General features: G+C 41.7%; 1 protein-coding gene across 5 annotated transcripts in view; it reads right to left on the reverse strand.

The window, feature by feature from the left end:
* Positions 1–20,535, reverse strand: part of SEPTIN7 (septin 7) — a 149,942-nt gene that overhangs the window by 80,823 nt on the left and 48,584 nt on the right. For all 5 annotated transcript variants that reach the window (XM_040353229.1, XM_040353230.1, XM_040353225.1 and 2 more), the window contains exon 3: positions 18,108–18,210. In XM_040353229.1, coding sequence (XP_040209163.1) covers positions 18,108–18,210 — 103 coding nt within the window. The remainder of the gene's footprint in view (positions 1–18,107; positions 18,211–20,535) is intronic.

Raw genomic sequence — 20,535 nt, forward strand, 5'->3', positions numbered from 1 at the left:
GAGCAACTTGACTGGCCTGCACAGAGTAACCATTGTTCAGTTTACTGTAGTTGGAAAAAGAATGACATGTGCTTGGTTGCTTTCAGAGCTTTGCTTTAGGGCCCATTTTACTGTATGCTGATTAATTTGCAGCAGAAATTTCAAGTATTGTCATGTGGCTAGTTCACGTGTGTGTATATGGAAAGCATTGCATTAGAGGGGGGCACAATTGACTGGTAAATGATGCATAAAACTAAGTGTTATACAGTCTTGTGCATTTTAAATGCATCTACGTCATGGAAAATCTATTCTCTCAAATGTTTCTCATTTTGCATAATGCATGAGGAAAAGCAAGCAAATTTAAAAACGGTTAAAAGTAATCCCTTAGAATTAAGATGCTTCAGCAGAAGAGACCGTCCGAACTCTGATCTGTGAGTGGCCCGGCCTGTTCATCAGAAGCTGATTAGTAGGCCGACTTCTGTCAAATGAACAAGTTGGATAACTTATTGATCAACGGCTGCAGCAGCTGATCAGTATATTCTGACATCGAGTCCCACAGTCAGAATGCAATATCTCAGGGGTGATGAACTCCTTTATGCAACTCATTTGTGTAAATGGTCTATTGTTCAAAGAAGACAAGTGTATAAAGATTGTGCCCAGCTTTTTTAAGATTAAGAACTCAGATTCAGCCAAAAAAAAAAATCACACAAGGACCCCAAGTTGTAAGCACATATTTAACAAGATTTTGATAACTGCAGCTTATTACATTATGGATTTCAAACAGCGTGCAATATTATATTACAGTCAGAGTTGGTAATTTTCTTCAGTAGCATATAAAATTATACATAATCTTATCCAGTATAAAGTTGCCAACCTAAATTCATTAACTTTTCCATATGAAATCCAACAAAAACCGACTATACCTTTAATGGTAAATAAAAATGTAATTGAGAATTTTTAATTGGCACCAATTTTATGTTTATGGTAGTCCCTAGTGCGCTAAATTGTATCTAAATAAAAATTAAGCATAGATACAAGCTAAATTCCAGGGACCAAAAAAAAACACAAACACAAACTTTGCAGTGTGACCACTCCCTATTGCAAGAGTTAACTGCCAATTTTGCCTAGAGGATAGGTGATATACTTATTATGCCTTTGACTCCCTGGCAGACGGTGCTCTTCCTTATGCCAAGAGTGAGAGACCAGAGAGGAACCAGAGGCACTTTGAATTCAGGCTAGTACACACTAGAGCAGGGGTGGCCAACCAGTGGCCCGCGATCTCCTGCTCTGGAATGGTGGGTTTGCAAGCCCAGATCTCAGGTTGCAGACCCGCCATACTGCAACATCAGTGTTGTGAATGAAGCTGGCGGTAAAGGAAGAAAGCGGCTGCAGAGCCCCATAAGTCGAATGCCGATGCGTCCTCTACATCGCCACAGGTGGAGTCCACAGCAAAGTTCAGCTAACCCGCAGGATAGACGCAGGTGTACTACGCTGCACCCGCGGTATGGGTAAACCGCAGCACATCAGTGTGAAACCAATCTTGGGCCCCTTTCACACGATCAGCCCGACCAAATGAGACCCTCAATTCACTGCTAGAGAGCAACAGATGTCAGTTTACGCCCTGCCTACCTCCAATCCGAAAAACAGAAGGGAATTCGTCACCTTTCATCTAGGCGGATCTATAGCGGAGGACCTATAGCATAGCCGTGACCCGTCATCCGCCCGCTCCGCTCATTGTGGCCCACGACTGGTTATTAAGTGGCTTAAGTGGCCCTCACTCTTCAAAAGGTTGGGCACCCCTGCACTGTTCATTTTTAATGTCTGAGGTTTACAACCATTTTAAGCCTCGGTTCACATTACTACATGCGAATCACACAGGAACCACACTGCATTCTTGTTCAATTCACATGTGATTCAGTGTGGCGTGATTTGGGCTTATTCGTTTTGAATGAGCTCAAATCGCACAGCATCGCACCAAAGCCAGGCATGCAGCAAGTTTGGAAACATTGCAACCGGAAAGAATGGTACTTTGTATTGCCACTGCCTTTGCAACCTATGTTTGTGTGGGGGTCATTAAGATTGCACTGACACCCACAGCAGATCACAAGGGCAATGCGATCTAAATGTGGTGCCAGAAATGCACATGGATCGCCATTTTTCCAACACCACATCAGTGTGAACCTGGGCTAAGTGCCAGTTCACACTGGAACACAGTGCAGCAAACCTGCGTTTCCCACACCGTGTTCAAAATGCAGTGTCTGAGCTGCAACAGGTGTCGGTCTAAAGTTGACACCCCAAAATGCAGACAAAAGCAGTGCGTTGGCCTGCACCGGATCACATGGTACTACATGCACTACTTTAGGTACGGTGCACTCAAATTTCTCAGGAATTGCACAAAAATGTGCGATTCCTGGTGTGAACCGGCATTTACACTGTAAGCAGAAATTGGTTTTCCCATGTGCTCATGCTGTGTGCTTCAATCGAGGTAAATTTCCCTGAGGTCAGCATGCAGTGTTTTAGCCCTGTGAAGCTGGGGCAAGCTTTTGGCATTCAATGAAGACAACTATGACGTGGTGGGAACCATTACATCAGTCATTTACATCTCTGATACTCTTCCAGCACAGGTGATTATGGGCATGTGCAGTAGAGTCTTGCCCAAAACCATGACCCCCCCCCCCCCCCCCCCCAGGAATTTGCTTGCAATCTCTTGGAATCATAATCCAAAAGATCTGTACACAATGAGGTTGATTTACTAAAGTAAAAAAATGCAAAATGTGGTGCAGCTGTACATAGTAGCCACTCGGCATCTATCAGCTTGTTCTATTAAAAAGGGACTGCAAAGGTTAATTTTTTATTTTCTAAATAGGTTTCCTTTAAGCTAGTGCATTGTTGGTTCACTTACCTTTTCCTTCAATTTCCCTTCTAAATGTTTTTTTCTTTGTCTGAATTTCTCACTTCCTGTTCCTCCTCAGTAAGCTTGCCCCCATCATCCAAGCCATTCTGGCTGGGGGTTAGTCAGCCAGAACAGCTTACTGAGGAGGAACAGGAAGTGAGAAATTCAGAAAAACTAAAACAAAGAAAAAAAACATTTAGAAGGGAATTAGAAGGAAAAAGGTAAGTGAACCAACAATGCATTAGCTTAAAGGAACCTATTTAGAAAATAAAAAACAAACCTTTACAACAACACCTGGAAGCCTATTGTTTTTTTTATGCAGAGCTGCGCCACATTGTGCACTTTCAAGCTTTAGTAAATCAAACCCAAAGAGAGAAGGAGGATACTATTCTCATACTGGAGCACCGAGGACACACAATGCTGCTAAAACAGAATAAAGCCGATAGCAAGTGCCAATTATAGAAAGATAATGATAAATAAAACTGAAGTTCTTTACTCAGCCATTGACTACAGTATATGTACCAGGTTAAAGTGATAACATGTTGGGAGACATGCACACACTTGTTCCATACAGCACAGATGTCAAATTGGATTTTTTCATGTTATATTCAAATATATTAAAACTCCTCAAATGCCACATTTACTTGAAGTACTGGAAAGGACAAAGTCCTGTTTCAAAGAGTTTAGTCTTTATGCTCCAAAAAGGCTTCATACTATATCAGTGTACGCAGCGGAACCAAACAACTGTGTAAATAAGAATGTAAAGACTGTCCATTAGGGGCATTTAAAGACTTCCAACCATTTACCTTATTTCAGCCCAGTCGTATCAAGCATACTAGAGGCAGGTTTGAGTAGCAGCTGGCAGGGAATGCCAGAAGCTTCTCTAGCAGCTGAAGAAACAAAGAAAATCTCACGTCACAATATGGGTTTACATCTTGTGACCAGAGACAAAGGCAATTACAGTAAAACCTTGGATTGCGAGCATAATTTGTTCCAGAAACATGCTTGTAATCCAAAGCACTCTTAAAGCAAATTTCTCCATAAGAAACAATAGAAACTCAAATGATTCGTTCCACAGCCATTTATTCAAGTCCTTCAGTTCATAGTCCATGTAAAAAGATAGCAATGTAACCATAATATGTCCACCCACAAATGGAATCCTCCACGAGGAGATTAGAAGCAAAATCCAGCAGGTGCCACAGAGTATAAAAGATGAGAGGCGCCTCTAAGTGTAGCAATATGGTTACATTTAATGAAGGTACAACTTTTAGCATCTCACATGGTTGATAAGTAAAACAGGTACATCCAAGTATGCAGGCAGTCCACCTGTGTGGAAGAGGCCTAAATGCATGTACCCATTTCTGTTCTGGAACGGATACAAAAATCTATTTTTCTATAGAGCACAGTGTTTAGAAATGGAGCCAAAACATATGTTTAGAACGTAGAATACACAATTAGCTAGTTATTCTAACCCTCATACTTTTGGTTTTGAAACTGGTAATCCTCGTCTTCTAACCAAATTCAATAGAGAACACAGTAAAAAGGATTTCACACATACTGCTTTGAGCACCCACATTAAATACTCTGTTTATCAATGTAAAAAGATCACCAATGAGTCATCAGTTTAGCAAGGAAGCAAGAGACAGCTAAGCAGCCGAAGAAATGAAATAGCATACACTAGTAGCAGCCATTTTCGGATGCGTCTGGTAATAATCGCATACCTTTTGCTACAAGTAAAATGTAGATAACTTCTCCTGGAGGCAACATTGACTAAGCAGCTTCGAAAACCTCTATTGCAAATGTTTTCATGTCATTTTCAAATCCATGGAGTCCCCTTGCAGCACTCAGAGGAATTTTCTCAAAGAAACTATCACCAGCCTAAAAAATACCGCAGGTAAAAAATGCACACAAAACTATGTTTACTACTTGCATTTTTCTTTTCCTTTATTTTTTTTTTGTATCCACTTGTACTATTAAACAAAATGTGACAACTCATTTCTTTAGCACAGCCTCCTCCCTCTGTGCATGTCATTGTCTACTCCTCTTGTGGGAATGTTCATCGATTTCCTTGCCATGGTCTTTCCGCGCTCCCTATATTTCCGTGTAACTGCCAAAAGGGACGAGGAAAGGAGAATACTTTAGAGTAGGGGGGTCTCCAAACTAAGGCCAGCAGACCACATCCAGTCCACTACAAGATTTTACCTGGCCTGCAGCATTTTGTCCTCCATTTGTCATGAGTTTCCATGGCGCATGCATGCTGGCTGCCAGCACCATGACAGAGTGGCCAGCACACATGGCAACATTCGTTGCTATGATGCTGGTGTCTGGCAGCTGGCATGATCATACCAGGGAAATACTGCAGCATCCACAGCCACAAAAGGAGCCGATCTGCCTCTCGCCATGCTCCCAGTTTGTAAGATAGGACAGGACGACTGAAGACATTGATGTAGGGGGCTGAATGTGACGTGCAGGAGTCCCTTCCAATATGAAAAGAGAACCCAAATGAAAGGGAGAGCTCAGGCTTTAAACCAGTGATGTGGGAGAGTAATGTGATGGAGCTTTTGATGTGGAGGGACTTCTAAAGAGATGGTGGTTTTTGATGTAAAGCCATTTCTTGGAGAATGTGCAATTGTTTAAATGTTATTCGGTTATAAAATTGACATTTAAAGTGGATGTAAACCCAACTCATGAAATATGAGCTAGGCACATATATCTGCAGTATTTTGTCATCTCTCTTCAAAGCACTAAGTCCCATAGCTCTCTCCTGAACCGTTCCTGTTATCAGCCTGATAACTCCGGACAAATTCTCGGACACATCAGATAAAAGCAGCCTGAAATTTCTGTCAGGGGAGGCTGCTAAAATAGATTAACAGGGAGCTGGTTCTGTTACAAAACACTTCTGAGAGCCTCTGCCTATGATGAGGGGGTGTGTGCGCCTTTCCTCCAATCAGCAATTTTAGCCATCTTGGCTGTCCAGACATCACACTGTGTTAAACAGGAAGAGAAAATTTCCCATCACGATTTGAACTTTCTAAACAGTACATAAGTGTGAAGACAGCAGATATACATGCAAAACATATGTAGGAAGATTTGTTTCATCCCTGGGTATCATATCTGTGGCTGTTCACTTCACTGGGTGTATGGAGAGTTTACATCCACTTTAAGGCCCCTTTCACACATGCGGCCCGTTCATTTGATCAGTTCAGTCACATCAAAACAGAAGTATATCAGTTTTTACATCCACTACCAATGCAAATTCAGATGGAAACTGACCATGAGTTTACATCAGTTTTTCATCTGATCCGTTTTTTTGACGGATGAAAAAAAAATAAAAAATAAATAGGGCTTTCAACTGTTCAAAAAAAAAAAAATATATATATATACATACAGTGAGGAAAATAAGTATTTGAACACCCTGCTATTTTGCAAGTTCTCCCACTTGGAAATCATGGAGGGGTCTGAAATTGTTATCGTAGGTGCATGTCCACTGTGAGAGACATAATCAAAAAAAAAAAATTCAGAAATCACAATGTATGATTTAACTATTTATTTGTATGATACAGCTGCAAATAAGTATTTGAACACCTGAGAAAATCAATGTTAATATTTGGTACAGTAGCCTTTGTTTGCAATTACAGAGGTCAAACGTTTCTTGTAGTTTTTCACCAGGTTTGCACACACTGGAGGAGGGATTTTGGCCCACTCCTCCACACAGATCTTCTCTAGATCAGTCAGGTTTCTGGGCTGTCGCTGAGAAACACGGAGTTTGAGCTCCCTCCAAAGATTCTCTATTGGGTTTAGGTCTGGAGACTGGCTAGGCCACGCCAGAACCTTGATATGCTTCTTACAGAGCCACTCCTTGGTTATCCTGGCTGTGTGCTTCGGGTCATTGTCATGTTGGAAGACCCAGCCTCGACCAATCTTCAAAGCTCTAACTGAGGGAAGGAGGTTGTTGCCCAAAATCTCGCAATACATGGCCCCGGTCATCCTCTCCTTAATACAGTGCAGTCGCCCTGTCCCATGTGCAGAAAAACACCCCCAAAGCATGATGCTACCACCCCCATGCTTCACAGTAGGGATGGTGTTCTTGGGATGGTACTCATCATTCTTCTTCCTCCAAACACGGTTAGTGGAATTATGACCAAAAAGTTCTATTTTGGTCTCATCTGACCACATGACTTTCTCCCATGACTCCTCTGGATCATCCAAATGGTCATTGGCAAACTTAAGACGGGCCTTGACATGTGCTGGTTTAAGCAGGGGAACCTTCCGTGCCATGTATGATTTCAAACCATGACGTCTTAGTGTATTACCAACAGTAACCTTGGAAACGGTGGTCCCAGCTCTTTTCAGGTCATTGACCAGCTCCTCCCGTGTAGTCCTGGGCTGATTTCTCACCTTTCTTAGGATCATTGAGACCCCACGAGGTGAGATTTTGCATGGAGCCCCAGTCCGAGGAAGATTGACAGTCATGTTTAGCTTCTTCCATTTTCTAATGATTGCTCCAACAGTGGACCTTTTTTCACCAAGCTGCTTGGCAATTTCCCCGTAGCCCTTTCCAGCCTTGTGGAGGTGTACAATTTTGTCTCTAGTGTCTTTGGACAGCTCTTTGGTCTTGGCCATGTTAGTAGTTGGATTCTTACTGATTGTATGGGGTGGACAGGTGTCTTTATGCAGCTAATGACCTCAAACAGGTGCATCTAATTTAGGATAATAAATGGAGTGGAGGTGGACATTTTAAAGGCAGACTAACAGGTCTTTGAGGGTCAGAATTCTAGCTGATAGACAGGTGTTCAAATACTTATTTGCAGCTGTATCATACAAATAAATAGTTAAAAAATCATAAATTGTGATTTCTGGATTTTTTTTTTTTGATTATGTCTCTCACAGTGGACAGGCACCTACGATGACAATTTCAGACCCCTCCATGATTTCCAAGTGGGAGAACTTGCAAAATAGCAGGGTGTTCAAATACTTATTTTCCTCACTGTATATAAAAATAAAAAACAGATGTTGACAGAAGCAAATGAAAATGGATGCAAATGGATGATCATCTGTTTTTCAATAGGAATGCATTGATGTCCGCTTTTCATCCATCAACGAATCCGTATGTGTGAAAGGGCGTTAAGCCTGTAAATATATTTCTAAAATATACAAATATAGCCCTCCTCCTGACAAATTTGGAGACCGCTACTATAGTGTCAATTGAACAACAGTTACGAAAGTCTGTTGGGGCTTCTAACATCTCATCTAACATGGCGGTACCAAGCAGCAGTTTCAGGACTTTAGGATGCCTACAGAAGGGAGGCTATGAGGGAACTTCCCTCTCTGGAGAGATTTTCCTTTACTTAATGTTGCGTCTTGAGACAGGAGATAAAAGGAAAAATCTCAAACATGCTTCTGAATCACCGGGTCATGTGATCAGCAGTGGCTGCTCAGCCTATTTAAAAGAATAGCAGGCTTATAGTGCCCGTTGCTGTAGGAAAACGATGGAAGAGTAATGGAGCCACCTTTGGACAGCAGCATCTTTAAGCTGGGAAAAGGGTAATGTCCGCTGCACTAGCAGACTAATAAACTTGACCAATACATTAAAAGCAGAACTACACCGTATTGAAGCACCACAAACCAAAAACGTGGTTTCATTCCTTTTTAAATATTCAAAGCAAACTCGCCCATCCATCAATCCATGTCTCAGCGCTTTATATGAGCAATTAAAAAAAAAAAAAAAATAGCATTTTTGGCCGTGGTCATCTTAAGGGCAGAGGATTCATGTAATATTTACTTCATGGTCCTTGCAAGGAGTTTGTGTGAATGGTGGATTCTGTTCATTTTTTCTTAACAAATGAATCAAAATATATAAAAAAAAAAAAAAAAAAAAAAAAAAAAAAAAAAAAACACGAACCTGTTACTTATGGGGTTTGTAAAAGTTAAAAAGGCTTACCTGTATGTAAACAAATCTCTTAAATATACATGTTTAGGACAGTGATGGGGAACCTTGGCACCCCAGATGTTTTAATACTATATTTTCCATGATGCTCATGCACTCCCCATTCTGTCAGGAGTAATCAGTGACTATTTATAGCACCGATTGCTGTATAACCGTCAATGGTCCCAAAAAGTGTCAAAAGTGTCCGTTGCAATGTCGCAGTGAAGAAAGAAGAAAAAAAAATATATTATATAATATATCTATTTTCGCTGATCACCGCTATTAGTAAAAAATAACTCATAACTAAAAATGCCATAAGTATATCCCCTATTTTGTAGATGCTATAACTTTTGGCAAGACGATCAATATACGCTTATTACTTTTTTTTTTTACCACCAAAATATGTAGAAGAATACATAGTGGCCTTAACCAAATTAGGATTTTTTTTGGGGGGACATAGAATTTTTTTTTTAGCTTTTTTGTTTATAGCGCAAAAAAATAAAAAACGTAGGTGATCAAATACCACCAAAATGAAGCTCTATTTGTTGAATGTGCCGTATTTAAAAAAAATGGCCTGGTCATTAAGGAGGCAAGTCCTTCCAGGATTGAAGTGGTTAAACTGCCTGAATCAGATCTCCTGTGCCTTCACCTGGTCAACATATCCAGATACTCTCTGCTGTGTTCTCCTGTTAATGACTTTTGCCCTGCTGACTTGCCTTCTGTTCCCGATCCTGTTTACTGCCTTTACTATGCTAATCTCTGGATTCCAATCGTACTGGCTTGTTATGACGGTTACCGAACCCTGGCTATCTTTTGACTACATTTGCCTTGTTTGCGCCATTCTACCATTAAAAAGTGTGATTTTTACTGCACTTCTGTCCGATGCATGGTTCCTGACACCTATGCAATCAACTCCTTCTCCTATAGTTCTCATCTCACTCATCCAGCTTTTCGCTCCGCATAATTGCCATTGTGACACCGCCTTTATTTAAATATTAAAAAAATCACATGTAAAACAAAGGAAAGTATGCAATAGTTCCACATACAGAACGCTTCATTTAAGAATGATTTGCTCTGCAGTTCCTGCAGCTAGAGGTCAGTGAGGGCTTGCTTTAAAGCTTGTTTACTGCCTCATTCCAAAGACAGCTGCATGTTCTCAGAAAATCTTGGATATTTTCCAGGAAGTCAACTTCCTCCTTCGGTTCTGCGGTTAACTTATTTCTGGTAGTCTACAGACAGCTCACCCCTCAATGCAGAAAACTACAGAGCACACTAGGGTTAAGGACATTTAAAGTGATACTCTCTAAAAAAACAACAACGATTGACTATTTTAAACCCTTATGCTGCTAGCATTAGTAAATATATAGGAAAGTAGATCATAATTTACTTGTTGAAACATTGTTTTCTACATTCCTAAGTTACTTCCTAGTTTCCGTGCCTAGGCAAAAGTCATATCCCAGGAAGGAAGGGTTTTCTCAGCTAAAACACACCCTCCTGCCTACACGTATGAGCTAATTCAACAGGTTCTAAGCAATTTTGCAGCAAAATAAAGCATGGAGACATGGATGAATGTTTGAATTTATTAATATAAAAATGTATTAAATAGCGCTTTTAGTTTGTGGTGCTTAGATACAGTGTAGTTTCTGCTTTAAGAGAAGGATCGTGTCAGATTTCGTGCAAGTTCAAAAAGAAAGGGCTTCTATAGTGAAGTATGTCACAATTTTATTCCAAAAAAACAGATAAAACAGCAAATGCTTGCAGCTTAAAAATCCATGTGCATGGAGACGTCGTGGTCGGTCCAGCTGCGCTTCAAAAAAAAAAAAAATACTGTGAAAATGAAGCATCGCAATCAAGCAGCCCCTTTCTTTTTGATTGTTTCCATTAACCATTGGACAACTCTCCTCAAATCGTTTTTGCCTGGGAACATGCTCAAACGATCTGGATTGCTTTTTGGTGCGAGTGTCCTGAAGGTCGGTTAAACGTTGGGATCATCATTGGATTGTGTACAACTCCTGCTGCATATACCCATATGTGCTTTAGGACCAAGGCTCCATTCACACCTAGGCGTATTGTCGCCTGTAGCGCGACGCTATTGCAGCCTGCAATACGCTGTAGGGGTGATTTAACATTGTCGGCTATGGAGATGGTTCACATCTCCACGCCGAAAACGCCGTACGCCTGAAGCTCAAAACAAGTCCCGGACCTTTTTTTCAGGCGGCTTTCGGCATAGCCGACAATGTTGATTACCCCTCCGGCATATGTTAGGCTTAAAAAACGCTGCGTTTTGTCGCGACAAAACGCTGCAATTTGTCGCGGCAAATCGCGGTAACATACGCCGCGTTCAGGTGTGAATGCAGCCTACCTGTAATAGGGGTCATGGAAGTCTGGAAGTAGGATGTGTGATAGATGATGGAAGAAATTTCAGTCAAATATACCCACTGTCCAGCAGGGATTTGAAGATTGTGTACACTATTTGAAGAAGTTGATACATTGTCTGAGGACTCCGATACATTGTTTGAACATTCACGATTTGCACTATTGAACTCATTTTGAGTTTGGACATTTACACACATATTATCATGTTGGTATATAGTTGAAATCACTTTGTATGTTTGCACTTTAAAACTGAAGGAGCGCGGTTTAATCAATTTAGTATTGATTTCAATTAATTTTAAAGGACTGCCTGTAACACCATAAAGATCCGAATGGATCCTGAACATTTTGGTTGCAGTAACCTGGCCCTCTGGTTTATATTTTAGGATAATGGAACAATATTCAAAATGTTATGCAAAAACTATATCAAGAGAACATGCCGACGATAACACACAGAGCGTGCAAGTCAAAATGGACGATTTGAAGGAGTTCGTATTTTTGGAATGTTCTCAGTTTAATAGGAAACACATGTTCTTCCAGAAGTCCCTCTAATGGTTTCAGTTTCTCCATGAAAAAAACACGTTCAAGGAGAGAATGTTTGCTTTGCACATAATTAAAGCTCAATTACATTTCAACTAAAGGTGTGGCAAATGCAAGCAGCATGAGGGACATACCAGCCATAACATTGATGAAATGGGAATATTTACAGGGAAAGGGACAAAGCACACATGCCTGCCCAGATACAAACAGTTGTTTAGGAGGAATGACAGTTTACAACTGATACTCTAACAATTTAAAGGATAATCACCTTTAGTAACATGGTACAACCATATTCTGGGCATTAAAGTGGTTGTAAACCCGTTACAACCACTTAAACCTACAGGTAAGCCTAGATTAAGGTTTACCTGTAGGTGCTCGAAATATCTCCCAAACCTGCATGGTTTAGGAGATATTTGCAAATGAGACGGGCGCCGATGTCTACGATGCAGGCAGAAACCTTTAGAAAAATGGCAAGCGTGCCATTTCTAAAGGAGATCGTGTCGTGACTGGCAGCTCCCGTGCACATGCATATTTTGGAAATATATTTCTCGTGATGCTCAACTACACTGGATTGAAGGAGCATTATGGGAAATGTAGTTCCAAAATATCTGGGGTGCCAAGGTTTGCCATCACTGGCCCAGGCTATAAGAAGATTGCCAAGACCCTGAAACTGAGCTGCAGCACAGCAGCCAAGACCATACAGCAATTTAACAGGACAGGTTCCACTCAGAACAGGCCTCACCATGGTCGACCAAAGAAATTGAGTGCACGTGCTCAGCGTCATACCCAGAGGTTGTCTTTGGGAAATAGGTGTCCTTCCAACATTGCTGCAGAGGTTGAAAAGGTGTGGGGGGGGGGGGGTCAGCCTGCCAGTGCTCAGATCATATGCTGCACACTGCATCAAATTGGTCTGCATGGCTGTCGTCCCAGAAGGAAGCCTCTTCTAAAGATGATACACAAGAAAGCCTGCAAACAGTTTGCTGAAGACAAGCAGACTAAGGACATGGATTAAACTATGTCCTGTGGTCTGATGAGACCAAGATAAACTTATTTGGTTCAGAAGGTGTCAAGCGTGTGGCGACAACCAGGTGAGGAGTGCCAAGACAAACGTGTCCTGCCTACAGTCAAGCATGGTGGTGGGAGTGTCATGGTCTGTCTGGGGCTGCATGAATGCTGGGGAGCTACAGTTAATTGAGGGAACCATGGATGCCAACATGTACTGTGACATAATGAAGCAGAGCATGATCTCCTTCCCTTCAGAGACTGGGCCACAGGGCAGTATTCCAACATGATAAAGACCTCAAACACAACTCCAAGACGACCACTGCCTTGCTAAAGAAGTTGAGGGTAAAGGTGATCGACTGGCCAAGCATGTGTCCAGACCCAAACCCTTTTGAGTATCTGTGGGGCATCCTCAAACAGAAGGTGGAGGAGCGCAAAGTCTCCAACATCCACCGCCTCCATTATATCATCATGGAGGAGTGGAAGAGGACTCCAGTGGCAACCTGTGAAGCTCTGGTGAATGCCATGCCCAAGAGGGTTAAGGCAGTGCTGGAAAATAATGGTGGCCACATAATATTGACACTTTGGACCCAATTTGGACCTTTTCACTTAGGGGTTTACTCACTTTTGTTGCCAGCGGTTCAGACATTCACGGCTGTGTGTGGAGTTATTTTGAGGGGACAGTAAATTTACACTGTTATACAAGCTGTACACTCACTACTTTACATTGTAGCAAAGTGTAATTTCTTCAGTGTTATATGAAAAGATATAATAAAATATTTACAAAATTGTGAGGGGTGTACTCACTTTTGTGAGATACTGTATTTGATCAACCTTGCCAATTCAGATAATTAAACAAAGTGGGCAAAACCCAAATCTGGATGATCTGGGAGTTCTCTGTTGGGAAAGTTAAGATACAATTCAAGTATTAAAGTTCAGTTCAGTTCCTTGGCTCTCAGCTCTAGATGCTTGAATGAAAAACACAGGAAGCTTCCCAGACCAAGCCAACCAAGCCTGGGGGATGGGGAGTGAATTACTTTCAGGAAACAAATTCTTTTTTTTAACCCTTAGTCAGTTCATCACATGATTATGCCAAGCTGTACTAGACTGATCATTTCAGTTGTAATGCAGCATAACTCCTGAACATGCTGAAATCTCTAGTACAAAATATACACCTACAAAGCCTATGCATTTGTATTCGTAGTGTTCCAAATTACACACTAAAAAGACCATAAACAAAAGGCAATTTTTATTTTATTTTTTAATAATTTGCCTTTAAAACATCCTTCTTCCCCTCTAGATCATGACCCAACATTCTCTATTTTTACCTTGTTCCCCCTCAGTTTAGGCCGAAATGTATTCTTCTACATATTTTTGGAAGAAAAAAAAACGCAATAAGTGTTTGACTGGTTTGCGCAAAAGTTATAGCGTTTACAAAATAGGGGATCGTTTTATGGCATTTTTATTACTATTTTCTTTTTTTACTAGTAACTGCGGCCATCAGCGATTTTTTTTCGTGACTGCGACATTATGAAGGACACTTGACACATTTTTGGGACCACTGTCATTTTCACAGCGAAAAGTGCTATAAAAATGCACGGATTACTGTGAAAATGACAACGGCAGTGAAGCGGTTAACCACTATGGGATGCTGCAGCAATTAAGTGTGACCTAATGTGTGTTTCTTACTGTAGGGGGGTGGGGCTGGATGTGTGACGTCACTGATAGTCGTTCCCTGACAGTCCCGTGGGCATGGTCATGGAGCTTCGGACCAGGCCGCGAGCGCGCCATTGCAGCTGGGTCTTAAAGGGGACGCACCTGTACGTCCACGTGCCCAGCCGTGCCGTTCTGTTGACTTATATTGTCATGCGGCGGCGGTCCTAAAGTGGTTAAAGAGGAAAGTAAACTCTTCCCCTCAGATGCGGTTTTTAAAATAAACCAGTATAAGTATTACAACATATTCTACAGTATAACAACCCCCATTTGCCTGTTTCTTACTTTTTTCCAGCAGTTTTAAAATCTGTGCTTCCTGGTATAAGCCAGCTCCATTTTAAGTATGGTTTTACGAGGCTGCATTGTAATATACTTACGCCCTCTCTTCTATTCCTAGCTGTAATCTCGCACATGCTCAATGCTTCCTTGGCCAAGCCTCATTCTAGCTGCGGGATTGCTAAGGCAACTGTGTCCCGCCTATCACAGCAGGCCTGTTCGGATGATCCAGGTCACATGGGTATCAGACAGGTCTGAATGGGGCTAAAATCTTGCGGTATCTCAACGCAGTGCCGCAGAGAGGGGACATGAAGGAAACACATATTAATGGACTAACGGCACAAAGAGCATGCCGTTAATCAGGGAGAATATGCGCGAGCAATGTACGTAAATAGAACGGGACAGATTCCAAGCAAAACGGAGGAGGTATAGTGACGTATTCACTGATGATTAATATGTGCTAAAGTTAGGTGGAAGGGTTTTCAACCACTTTATTGCAGAAGGCAGGGCTGGTGACAGTGCAATTGTATGGCCAAAGCGCACTTAGTTTTTATTCCCTTTTGTGACCCATATTGAGCCGACAGTGGGCTAAAGTCTGCGCAGCTTTACCTTTTTTATTTATATTTTTATGTTTATCTGACATATGAGCTGCAGCAGTGTTTTTATTATTTCTTTATTTTTCATTTAACATTATTATAGTGTCATCACTATTCACGTTCCTTTAGACCTGCGCAGTATTTTCCTGTATACACACTAAAGTCTGCTGTCAGCCGATGCATACTCTGGCAAGTATACAGACTTTGTCAGGATCCACCCAGATGCCTGACCAGCAGCTGGCTCAGCCTCTCAGCACGCTGCATAGAGTCTGAGCCAGCTGCTCCCACCACCTCCACAGTCCAACGCTCCAGTGAGCGCTGGAGGAGCAGAGAGCCAGCGACTGACAGTGGTCAGTGAGAGGCAGCAGAGAAAAGATGCAGCATTGGTCCACCTAGGTCCTAGGAGAGTATTATAGATGGAAATTATTATTATTATTTTTTTTTCTCATACTTCTCTCCCCACCCCCCAGGAAAATAAATAGAGAGATAGATAGATAGATAGATCTATCTATCTATCTATCTATCTATCTATTAGATAGAGATAGCGAGAGATAGATAGACACACCCTTTAGCTGCAACATTCACTTCCTAGCTAGTACTGTCCACCACAACACCTTCTTTGCCACATTCTTCTGAATTGAATGACTGCAGGACATCATGGACCTACCACCCCCTGACGATTCATTGAAATCCCCTTTACTGATCCAAGCTTCTGTGGTTTTGAAGAAGCTGGCCAATGTTTCTAATCTTCAGAGGAACCGATTTTCTTAACATTAAAGAAATAGCCATACCAATTTGACATAATATTCTAAATTTAAAGAAAATTAGCTGTCAATTACAGTCTTTTATTAACTTAAGAATGCTCACAGGCAAGTTAAAAAAAAAAAAAAAAAACAGAATGGTGAGATAATTTCCGCAAGCAGCTATTTTTAGAAACAGCATCATGAGTTGTAGTTCTAGCCCACGTAGTTAGAAATATGCAATGCATCTTTAAACAGATTTTTGAATGGATAAGAAGGAGGAGGAAATAAAAACTATAAAGCTCATTAGGATGAATCGCTACAAGAAACCCCACACAGTGAATTCCCATCTTTGCAACTATAGAGGGGTAATGGCCAAAACATTTAAGCACATTAACACTTGAAATGCTTAAAGTGGAGTTCTCCCAAAAATGAAACTTCCACTTTTTGGTATACCCCCCCCCCCTTTTCTGGTGTCATATTTGGCACCTTTCAGGGGGGGGGGGGGAGATACCTGTGTAATACAGGTGTTTGCTCCCACTTCCAGGCATAGATCAAAGGTGATCGAGGTGACCTACGCAAATTCCAGCACCTACTCTGTCCTCCGCCGCTGTCTTCTGGGAGACAAAGGTCCCAGAAGACAGCAAGGACCAATGAGGATGCGCAGCGCACGTGCAGTAGGGAACCAGGAAGTTCTGGACAGGTAAGTGACCATATATTAAAAATCAGCAGCTGCAGTATTTGTAGCTGCTGGTATTTAATATTTTTTGGGGGCAGACCTCCGCTTTAAGAAAAATAAAAAATTTGGCTTCTCCAGTGTTTGAAAATCCACTTCTTAAAGCTAAAACTAAGGCCCCTTTCACACTGCTGCGACTTGAAAGTCCAAGCAATTTTCCCCAATGATTTCAGGTAATGCCTGTGTAAACTTAAGGTCTATGGACCTCAACTCGCATCAAAGTCAGACTAAAGTAGTACAGGGACTACAATGAAGTCGCAGAGATATGAATGGTTATTGGGAATCAAGGGACTCGACTTGTCATGCGACTGATGCCCAAAGTCACAGGAAAAGTCGTACAAGTGTGAAAGGGGCCCAAGCTCTATATTCATGTATACATCATTAAATATTATTTTTAAATAAAAGTGGTGTAAGTGTCTGGATCTGACCTGGCATTAACCTTTTGTAGGCCCTGTATAGCAAGGCTCAGACATGAGAGGAGCCAATCAGTCATTGAAAAATAATCTTTTAGCCCACTTTCGCACTGGAGGCGTTTTTCAGGCGCTTTATATGTGCTATTTTTAGCGCTAAAGCGCCTGAAATAGGCCTCAACTGCAATCTCAGTGTGAAAGCCCGAGTGCTTTCACACTGGGACGCTGCGCTGGCAGGTTGTCAAAAAAAGTCCTGGCAGCAGCTTCTTTGCAGCGTTTTAGGAGTGATGAATACACTGCTCCTAAAGTGTCCCTGCCAACTGAAATCAATGGCGGTTCAGCAGAGCTCGATCATGGGCTGCGACAGACCTCGACAGGCAGAGCTGCCGAACCGCCGGCAAAGCACCAGCTGCATCGGTGCTTTTAACCCCTTTTTGGCAGCTAGCAGGGGTTAAAAGTGCCGCGCTAGCGTCCGAAAAGCGTCACAAAGCAGTGGTAAAGCACCGCTAAAAATAGCGAGTGGAATGTTTGCTTGGGTGACTACATTTTTGGGGAAAGAACTAGTTAATACCTGCAGCCTCTGCGAGGGTAACGCTACATATAGGTCAATCAGACTAGCATGTTATGCCTACTGGTACATGGAAATTGCAGTGTTTTATTAGCAGATACATTTTAATGCGATAAGCACTTTTTAAAAGCAGATGTTTACCTGACAACCAACCAGAAAAGGAAGAACATTTCACTAGAATTTGTAAAACAAGCTCTGCTATACAACATACTACAAATTGGGCTACTTGCACTGCTTGCATTTTCAAAATACATTCTGTAATAAATGATTACGGAGATGATTTTATATCCCTACATAACACCACCAATAAGTAAAAATTAATCTTACTTATACTATATTAAGCATGTGATCTCACCTACTACCATAAGCGTGAATTCAAATCCTCTCTTCACAGATTTCCTGTATACTTGATTTGGCAGATTGGCAAATCCCACATATCCTTCAAGATTCTTCTGTTGCTGTAATCAGTACATACAGTAAACCATTAACACCTATGTTGCCAGCTAAGGTTATAGTAAAAAAATATTTAATACTCAGCATATAATGTCTAAAGTGAATATAAAATTCCAACAGATTTATCTGATAAACAGTAGTATTAGCGTACAGAACACTCAAGAGCAAAAAAAAAAAAAAAAGCTAGCACAAGCCGAGAAAAATCTGGCAAAATTCAAGGTTTTGCTCATTTGTGGTTGCAGGGTGGTAAAGACTACACAGTTGAGCAATGTTTTTACCAAGCCCTAACTGCCCCACCGAAGACTGCAAAGGCAGTAGACAGGGATGCACACACATGGCGACCACTATGCTTTGCAGCATCACGGCATAGCAATATCATATCCCATCACTGAATGCAACCCATTCAATTGACATGTGGTTGTGCTGCGGGCTTTCAAAGTGTTAAAAAATATGGTGAGGAGCCAACAGAACACCTCAATGCCTGTCAAATCCCCTCTAAAAAGTCATCTGCTGCAGATGGCAAAACGTTTGAAACAAGCTCTTAGAATATTAAAACATACAAAATGTTGTGACACAGGTAAGATTTACCTTTTTCACAAAATATTGCTCAGTGAATTTAAGTACTGACTTAAGCTAGTCAAATTAATGGGCAGGCAACATTCTTCATAGATGTGGTCAATAACAGCAGTCTTAAACTTTTCAAACCATTTCCTTTACTAATAAAATTGCCTGCTGGGAAAGCTCTAACCTGTATATAACATCAACTACATACAAAATAGAGCGTTGTGTTCCTGCAGCGGGACAGGAACTTTCCATCCCACACTAGGAACAAAATAAAGTCAGACTGAGAGCTGCGCCCTCAGTCGCTGGCTATCTGGGGTGTTCTGGCAGGGGATCATCCCTGTCAGAACACAATAGCTCAGCAGAGATCGCTGTACTAACATCAGATTGTTAGTATAGGGTCTCCTCTCCATTAGCGAGTAAATTCCCGGTATCTTTTGTATTTTGGACATAACAGGCAGTCTCTTCTTCCCCAACTATCCAATTGAGCTGGTGTTCAATAGGCTCTATGCAACCGTTTGTGAAAAGGGGAAACTGAAATAAGAGGAGTAGATGTTAAGCACATTTCCCATACTTCTACCCCAAACATCCCCAAGTAGCACTCCCACAACTTCAGAATCTTCCCTATACGAGTGTCCCACTCGGAGTGTCCACAGTCCTTTACATGTATTTCTTCAGCACATTTATGATCATTTGCCTCAGTACAACCCGACGTCAGCTCTCCTGCACCTCCCGACTCCCGCCCGTTGCTACACAGGCGGAAGGGTTTCTAAAGGGGCTGTGGAAATTAACGATTAATCATTAATTTCTTTAAATCGATCAAAATAATTTTGAGCGGTATGATCCGCGGATTGAGCTCCGCTGTCTCGCCTACAGGAAAGGCCGCGGCTTTAGCCTAGTTCCAGAACTGCAGCCATCTTGGTACACCCGGCGGCGGCCTAGTAGCGGCGCGCTCACATCACCCACCTGCTTGTGTCGTCTGCGGACGGGTCTGCCTGTCGTCCTTTCTATTCTGGTAAGAGCAGATAATCTTCCCATATATACAGTGGGGGAGATGTGGACTATAAAGTGACTGACCGTCAATATACTAGAAAAGTTTTATAATTAAATTCAAACTAACTTTCTACGTTTTTCTTAAAGTTTAATAAAAAAAAAAAAAAAAAAATTAGGTAAAAACTGTATGCGCGTTTTAATTAATCGAAAAAAATAAAAAATTGCTTTAATGGAACATGAAAATTTTAATCAGTAACAGCCTTAATTTCTAATACAAACAGCGGGCAGAAAGCCAGGAAGTGCCGCGCAGACGACGTCACTGGTCGGACTGCCGTTGTCCTAGCAGCCAATCCTCAGCACAGTGTGGCAGCATGGGAGGGTGTGGGGGAGTGGCTTTGTTTCCGGGACCTGCCAGACATACTACAGATAACAGCAGCTGCTTTTAAAAAGGCAGCAAATCAGCAATGCTGCGTTAGTAGAGTCTGGGTGAGCTGCAGGCCAGACAATAAAGCTTACCTATTTATGTCTAAATAGCTCCTGAACATGTACTCTTTAGGAGATATTTACATTACATGCAACCAGTGACATCACTGGCGCATGTGCGCTGAAGGAACGGCCCACCAGTGACGTTCCTTCCATACCTTCGGTGGTGAACGTCGGCTTTGGCCAGTCAGAGCCGGAGCCCACGAACCCAGAAGCAAGAGGGGTGAAAATGGAAGCGGCGCTGGAACAGCTTCATTTTAAAGGCAAGTTTCACATAATGTGCTAGTGTGCAA

The sequence above is a fragment of the Rana temporaria genome, chromosome 5 (assembly GCF_905171775.1).
Source record: "Rana temporaria chromosome 5, aRanTem1.1, whole genome shotgun sequence".
Lineage (NCBI taxonomy): Eukaryota > Metazoa > Chordata > Amphibia > Anura > Ranidae > Rana > Rana temporaria.